An 8,124-nucleotide genomic window follows, 5' to 3' on the forward strand; every position below is an offset into this window, starting at 1 on the left:
ATTGTGCACATGATCTTTTTCTGTGCAAAATTCAAATGACAAATAACAAAGAGATTGCATCACAACAAAACTAAAAATGTAGAGTTCAAATTATTTAAATTTAAACTATGAGAACTAAAGTAAAATTTTGCTCAAATTAGAAATACCAACGGTGTAATTTATTTTTTGTTTTTTTTGCTCAAAAAAGAAAATAATATTTTATGAATTCTAATGAAAAATTATAAAAGGGAATGACAAAAAAAAACAAAAAAAAAGAAAAAGGAACAACAAAATGTGTAAACTTTTCCCAACACAGTCGTTAGAAAAACAGAGCAACCCCCATGTATTGATGTAAAAGGACATAGACGAACTTAAAAAAAAAAATTCATATAAACACAAAACACAAACAAAGGTTCAAACAAATCAATTTGATCTCTCTTCATCAATTTCAAAGCCACAACCAAATGTAGGAAAACATTTTCTATAGATAACACTTTCTCCAGAAACAAACGGAACGTAAACGCCAATTTTGAACAACAATTTAACAATGACTATAGAGCAGGAACTATATGGACATGCAATTCAAAGGGAAAGATACAACAAAATGATAATTTTAAAAGGGATAAATGGTAATTCTAGCACACAATCTTAGTTGGAAATATCTCACATAAACACATTTTTTATATAATACAATCTAAACAAAGGAAAAAAGTGACAATTATTTATTCAAGCAATAGAATAAAGCTGATGAAGATGTTGAACGATCATATGAATACTCATTAATGAGGCAACAATAACACAAAGCCACCACCTTTACTCTATTGATCGGTTGAGTTGAGTAGCATATTGTGGAGGTAACCATTGTTGGAGGACCTTGGAAGTAACCTTGATCAGCAAAATAATAAACCTCTAGTTCACTTCCCTGAAAACAAAACATACAAATAAATAAATAATTTAGAATAAATTACAAATACACTCCCTGAGATTTACTTAAAATACAAATTGCATAATAACAAATACCACTTGTCATAATTTTTTATTGAACAGAATTAGCTGAAAAAATAAAAATTTTAACTACTCTCTTATACAATAATAAAATTACCTAAATTATTAATTGAAACAAATTTTTGATATCATTAGAAATTGTTAATTATTATTATTATTATTATTATTATTATTATTATTATTATTATTATTATTATTATTATTATTATTATTATTATTATTATTATTATTATTATTATCAGTGAAAGTCCGCAGTTAGTTGTTAAATTAGCACTTTGAGAGACCCATACACCTTGCAATAAAATTTTGCCCTCCTATTCCACTCTTAGGAGTGGAACCAAGACTTCCCCCTTAGGGGAGACTTGGTGGCCAAAGGGCTAGCCAACTAGGCTAAAACCTCTTGGCTATTAAAAACTATTAATTAACTTGATGATTTATTAATAAAAAGGGGCCAATTGTTATGAAATTCAAAATGTCAAGGGGCAGGATGTAATATCCAGAATCACAGGGAGTAATTCATATTTTAAGCAAATCTCGAGAGGTGTATTTAAAATTAATCCAAAAATATTTAAAAGAAGAAGAAGAAAGAAAGAAAGAAAGAAAAGAAAATTAGAGCCAATGAAAAAAAAGGAAAAATGAGAAAATGAAATTTAGATATTTCAAAAGAGGGAAAGAATTTCTCATAACGTTATACATAAATGAATTTCTCATCAGACTTTCTTACCACGAGTCACAAATTTAGTAGGGTTCATCTTTTTATCTAGTGGTAAGAAAATCAAATAAAACATCCATTTGCGTATAACATTTTTCATTTGGATATACATATGCATGGATGAATGTACATGATACACACTGCAAAATCTCTTCCAACTTCCTAGTCTTGGTTCAACCCTTCATTCATGTAAGTATTTTTGATCTTATGCAATTCATTAATAACACTCCCCATTTCCATTCGATCTCTTGGCGATTCCATTGAACATGCAACCCCAATTCGTAGAACGGAAACCATGCAGCCTTTAATCCACCTTCTTGTGCTACGCTCCAATAGGATGCATGGATCCACAATTTCCATCACTCCACCAGGCAAAGCATTCTTAACAAAGTTATGAAGATTGAGATGATCCTTAAACATATCATCAATTGGTCTCTTAGCTGTAAACATCTCTAGTAAAAGAATTCCAAAGCTGTATACATCCCCTAGTGTGGAAACCATGTCCCCCATGCCATATTCTGCAAATTGTTTCTAATGTTAGTGTAAAAAATGAGTCTAGTTTGTTGACATAGTTGTAATCCCAACAAAATATGTATGTAATACTTTTTTGGATAAAATACAAATACACTCCCGAGGTTTGCTTCAAATATGATTTTCCCTCTTTGGTTTTGGAAATTACATTTTGTCCCTTGAAGTTTCTAATTTCATAACAAATGGTCCATTTTATTAATAAATCATCATTTCAATCAATAGTTTTTCATGATATCATAAATTCTTTTAATTAATAATTCAGATAATTTTATCATTATATACGAGAGTAATTAGAAATTTTATTTTTTCAATTAATTATTTTAAATAAAAAATTCTAACAATGGAGTATTTGTAATTTTTCAAACTATAAGGAGCAATTTATATTTTAAATAAATATCAGAAGGTTTATTTATAATTTTACCTGATTTTTTTAATGAAACTCAACTAACTTTTTAGTGATGTGATGTCCTTAATTCTGACCCTTGACTTTTTTGAATTATGTTTTTTGAAAGTTTAGTGTTTTGGTTTTCGTGTTTTTTTATTTTTAGTAAATATTTTTAAAATTTTTAACATTTTTTTTACTTTTTTAGATGCACCTTACTTAGATGTATCAAAAAAGTAAAAAAATTGTGGAAAAATATTTTAAAAAATTAATAAATACATAAAAATACAAATAATGCACTGAATTCTCGTTATTTTTTTATTTTTTTTTATTTTTGGTATTTATTGAATTTTTAAAAAGGTTTTTTCCACAAATTTTTTACTTTTTAAGTATATTTATGTTAGGTATGTTTAAAAATTAAAAAAATTGCTTAAAATATTTTTAAAAATTCAATAAAAACAAAAAAATACGAAAAACAAGAAAGTAGAATTTTCTGAAAAGTGTTTTTGAAAAACTCTAACCAAGCAAGTAAGTAAGATAATGGTTGAGAATGACATAATTTAATTGTTTTTTTTATTATTATTAAAGCAAACAGAAATTAGTCTTACATGAGATATTATGTTAAAATCAACTATAAAAGTTAGGGGGACTTAGTCCTAATTGGTAAACTTATTCTCTAATAGATGCTATAAGAATTAATGACATTTTTCATTAAATATTATTAAAAAAAAGTCACTAATTGTTAATTTTCAGTGATAATTAAAAATTGTCACAAAAAATGTCACTAATTTAAATTTTATCGATGGTTTAAAAAAATCATCACCAAAAAAGTCACTAATTTTTAACTTTCAGCGACAGTTTAAAAAATTCGTCACAGAAAAACGTTACTAATTGTAACAATTTATAAAAATCGTGACAAAAAGTTACTAATTATCAATTTTTAGCGACATGCAAAAAAGTATCACAAAAAATTATGTTTAACGACGATTTATTAGGACTTATTTTCAATAGGATTTAATGAAAATTAAGTCAAACTATTAGAACTTATTGGCCTAAAAGGTTCCAAGCATTGAGTAAGATTTTAAAAAATGCTTTGGTTGCAAACTAGTAAATTAATTCTTTTCACTAGTACCGTGGACTATTTTGATCAGACTAAAATTTCATACTCCCTCTATCCCAAAATAATGGTCTCTTTTGGGGAATCCAACTTTTTTTGGTAGTACAATTATTGCATTTGAAAAAGTTGATTTTCCAAAAGGGTCCAGCTTGTCTCAAGTTGAGATCAAGACTAGACGCGTCCAATCCGGCCCATGGGGCCCATTTTTGGGCCGGTTTTGTTAATCTGAACCGTTCAAGGTATAGCGACCCCGGTCTTTTCCCATTTGATTATTGTATCCGGACTTAGGTTCCGTAGATTCTGTCATTATATAATTGTTGTTATTGTCCCATATTTTCTTATTTGGAGTTATAGGATGTGTTGGGCAGGTTTGTTTCAGGTTGGTTGGGTTTAGAAACCAAGTGTTGCTGTCTAGAATTTTGGTTTTTCGCTCGAGCGAGGAGTTGGTCGCTCGAGCGAGATGTTGTTTTTGGTTCTTCGCTCGAGCTGGGGTTTGGTCGCTTGAGCGAGAGATTGCGTCCAGTATGGACCTGTAGCATTGCATTCTTGGCTCGAGCGAGGATTTCTTGTTTCTAGTCGCTTGAGCGACCAAGTCTTCGCTCGAGCGAGCCTGTCCAGTTTATATACGCAGCAGCGGGTTTTGATCAGTCTTTTTTATCTTCTTTTTGATTCCAAACCCTAGGTCCGACTTTTATCTCTCCCTACTCACCTTCTCTCTTAGGTTTGATCTATTTAGAGTGTGTTTCTACCCTAGTTGCTTTATTAAAAAGATAGAGGGAGTCGAGGGCTTTCATTTAATCTGAACATTTGGCGATTTGGAGCACATTGGTATTTGGGTATTCATCTCTGTTTTCTCCATTTGGGTTGTTTTCTTCGAGGTAGGGATTTCCTACTCCATTTTATAGGTTTTGTTCTAAGTTTTGGTATATTGATATGTTGGGGTTACTTTGATAATTTTGGGAAAAACCCCAGTTGTATTAATTAATTAATTTGTATAATTAATTTAAGGGAATTGAGGAATTCATTGATTAATGGTGTAGATAGATAATTTAAATCACTCGCCTATTGAATTGTTAGTATATTTCTACTGGGTTGTGGCTCACCCTTTATGGGAACATCATTTTCAGGTCCAGGTGATAAGCTACCTCCCAGGACTTAGCTTGGAAGGATTTGAATTGTGAAGACTATCTTTAGTTGTTTGTTTTTATTTGATAAATAATCAAGCCTAGGGCTTTATTTGTATTTGAGTTAGAACTCATATTTTGTGTCCAAGTGTTGGCTTGGAAAGATGTAAGCCCATAGGGCATTTAATTTGATGTTACATGTAATGTTTTTATTTAGTAATACTCTGATGAATGAATTAATAAATTGTTTTCTTTAAATAATGCATGTCGATGATATACATATAATGGGTTTATTTTGAGGGCGTTACACAAGGTGTAGAACTCATCGAGTACTATATGTCTGTAAAAAATCACGTTGATCGGATATCAATAGTTATGTGATCAAATCAGTTTTGTATAAAAAAAAATGAATGATGAAAAAATTAACGGTTGATAAAAAACTGTTTTGTTCACATAGCTATCGATATCCGATCAACATGATTTTTTACAGACATATAGTATTCGACGAGTTCTACACATTGAACGGTTCGGATTATCAAAACGGAACCCGTGGTGGGCCCTCACGGGCCCAATAGCACGGTCCAGTTCGATCTTGGACTGGACCAAAGCCAATGCCTTTCCAAAATTATCCTTTTGATAGTACATTTTTTGGGAATATCAATGTCATAATTGTACTTTTTATATTGTTTATTAATTTAAAAGAAGGGCAAAATGAGAAATTTATATTATTTTTGTACTTGATTTTTGAAGAGGGACTAATATTTTGGGATAATGAAAAATGGAATAAGGGACTAATATTTTGGGACGGAGGGGGTACTAAAATTACATAAAGAAGATATGAACAAAAAAAAAAAAAAAAAAACCCCAAGGGACGCATAGAGGATTAACTCAAGTTTTCCATAGCCAATTTTAAGCATGGCCATATTAAACGATGTACACTTCAATGGTAATATTTGGTATACATTAAACAAAGTAAACTCAGCACTTGGTTTGCTAACAGTGAGGAGGTGGAAGCACAGATTGGGAGCATTCATAAATGGCGTGGAATCTACAAAAAAATAATGGGACAAATTACATCGGTAATCCATATATTTTATTTCTTGTGCTATTTTGGTTTCTTCAATTGGCTCAATTTTTACTCTTAACTTTAAATTTTGTATCAATTTGGTCAAATTGATAATGTCGTTGGTGTTTTTGATAGAATAATCACTGAATTAGTTGAGTTTTACTCACTGAGTTTAATAAATTCATAAGTTTACTGTATAAAAATTACACATGCCACTTATATGCATATTATTCAAAAAAAAATATTGAGAGTTGTAATCAATTAGACCAAATTGAAACAAAACCATAAATTGAAAGTCAAAATCGAGTAAATTAAAATTAAAGGAACTAAAATGACACAAATAAAAGTACAAGGACTATTATCACAATTTGCCCAAAATAATGCATAAAAATATGTAGGTGCCCACTATTTTGTAGAAGCCATGGTTTGCTTGTTTATGCTGAAATGTATTCATGTGTGTGTAGATATATATATCTATATAATTACTTTTCCTATTGCAAGTTTAGTTTTTCTACTCCAAGGAAATTGAAAAGATTTTGTACCTGGAGCAACATAGCCTATGGTTCCCCTTATCACAACAGAATTGCTTTGATCTTGTGCGACATCACTTGAAAAGGTAGAAATAATTTCTGTTAACCCGAAATCTCCAATATGGGCCGTCATCTCATCATCCAAAAGAATATTACTTGGCTTTAGATCACCATGAATAATTGTCGACTCACAACCACAATGAAGATACTCAAGTGCGGAAGCAACATCAATGGAAATGTCCAATCTCTGGATTAGTTTTAGATTTCTGGGTTCTTCTGGCTGCCCATGGTCTCCCACTCCAACTTGATGTAGCCATTTGCCTAAGCTTCCATTTGCCATAAATTCATATACCAAAGCTTTGAATTCATCACCGTTGAAATCCACACTAGAACAAACACTCAAAATTTTCAATAGATTTCGATGCCTTATTTTTCTTAGTACTTTGCATTCTGTCATGAAGCTCCTAGAAGCTCCTCTGGTCTGAAGATTGAGCACTTTCACTGCCACAACCATCTGAACTTGATCAAGAATCCCTTTGTAAACTGAGGCATAGCTCCCAACACCAATTAGATTAGCCTCTGAGAATCCATTGGTGGCTTTGAGAAGCTCTGCATAAGAAACCCTCAAAAATTGATGCATGATTGGGGACATGCTGGAGGTCTTCTTTTTTGAAACATGACACCGTTGAAGAAATATAAAGAAGCTGACAAATAAAGATAAAAATATCACAAGAACAACCACCACTAGGATCACTTTCATCCTGTGAGATAGCTTATTCTTGCTTGATTTGGAGGATGGACAAGGAGGAAGGTCTAATTCAGCAATACCTCCACATAGTTCATTATTTCCAACAACTAAAATTGCACTCCCATTTTGAAACACTCCTTGCAGTGGAACTTGTCCATGTAGCATATTAAAAGACAAATTCAACATATCTAGTTGAAGCTCACCTAGATAACTTGGGATCATCCCCGACAAATTGTTGTGAGAAAGATCCAATACTCTTAAGCCCTTCAGCATATTCAAACTTTGAGGTATCTCTCCTTCAAATGAATTGGCCTCCAACTTAAGCCATTCCAGACTCAAACAACTGCTCAGAGTGTTTCGTATGGGTCCTGATAATCTATTATAGGATACATTCATGTATCCAAGATTTTTCAAAGACCCGATTTCTGATGGAAGAGAACCGGTTAGTGCATTGTGATCTAACGTGAGAGATGTTGAAATTGTGGGATATCATCACCCCATGTGAGGGGTGATCCTCCATGTGTTGCAAGGTTGGCCATGTTAGGAAGCCAACACACATGAGCTGGCCATGTGAAGCCAGCACACAAGATAGCTGGCCATATGCAAGGCCAGCCTCTCCATCTCCATTGTGATTGAGTATAAATGGAGGCTAAGGGGAGGGTTTGAGAGAGAGTGAGAGCAGAGCAAGCCACAGAGAGTAAGATATGTGAGACGGAGAGACCGTCTCCCTCGGTGTGAGCGAGGGACAGAGAGTGAGATATGTGAGGCGGAGAGACCATCTCCCTCGGTGTGAGCGAGGGAGACAGGTGAGTGTGTGAGTGAGGAGAGTGTGAGCTCCTCCTCTATTGTAATCTTTCTGTAATATCTCCATTGTTATAGTGATAACCGGCTACTCTCCCGTGGACGTAGGCATTGAGGCCGAACCACGTT

The 8,124-nt window shown here is 32.5% G+C and overlaps 1 protein-coding gene across 1 annotated transcript; it reads right to left on the minus strand.

Moving 5' to 3' along the window:
• Nucleotides 1-1,843: 1,843 nt before the first annotated feature.
• On the minus strand, nucleotides 1,844-7,631 carry LOC114295384 (putative LRR receptor-like serine/threonine-protein kinase At3g47570). Its single transcript, XM_028239607.2, has 2 exons — nucleotides 6,459-7,631; nucleotides 1,844-2,214 (listed from the first exon to the last, which is right to left on the minus strand). The coding sequence occupies exons 1-2, from the start codon at nucleotides 7,588-7,590 to the stop codon at nucleotides 1,859-1,861; spliced, it is 1,488 nt and encodes a 495-aa protein (XP_028095408.2). The 5' UTR covers nucleotides 7,591-7,631; the 3' UTR covers nucleotides 1,844-1,858.
• Between the last annotated feature and the right edge of the window lie 493 nt (nucleotides 7,632-8,124).

Source organism: Camellia sinensis, chromosome 6, assembly GCF_055761805.1.
Source record: "Camellia sinensis isolate YWXY chromosome 6, ASM5576180v1, whole genome shotgun sequence".
NCBI classification, from domain to species: Eukaryota; Viridiplantae; Streptophyta; class Magnoliopsida; order Ericales; family Theaceae; genus Camellia; species Camellia sinensis.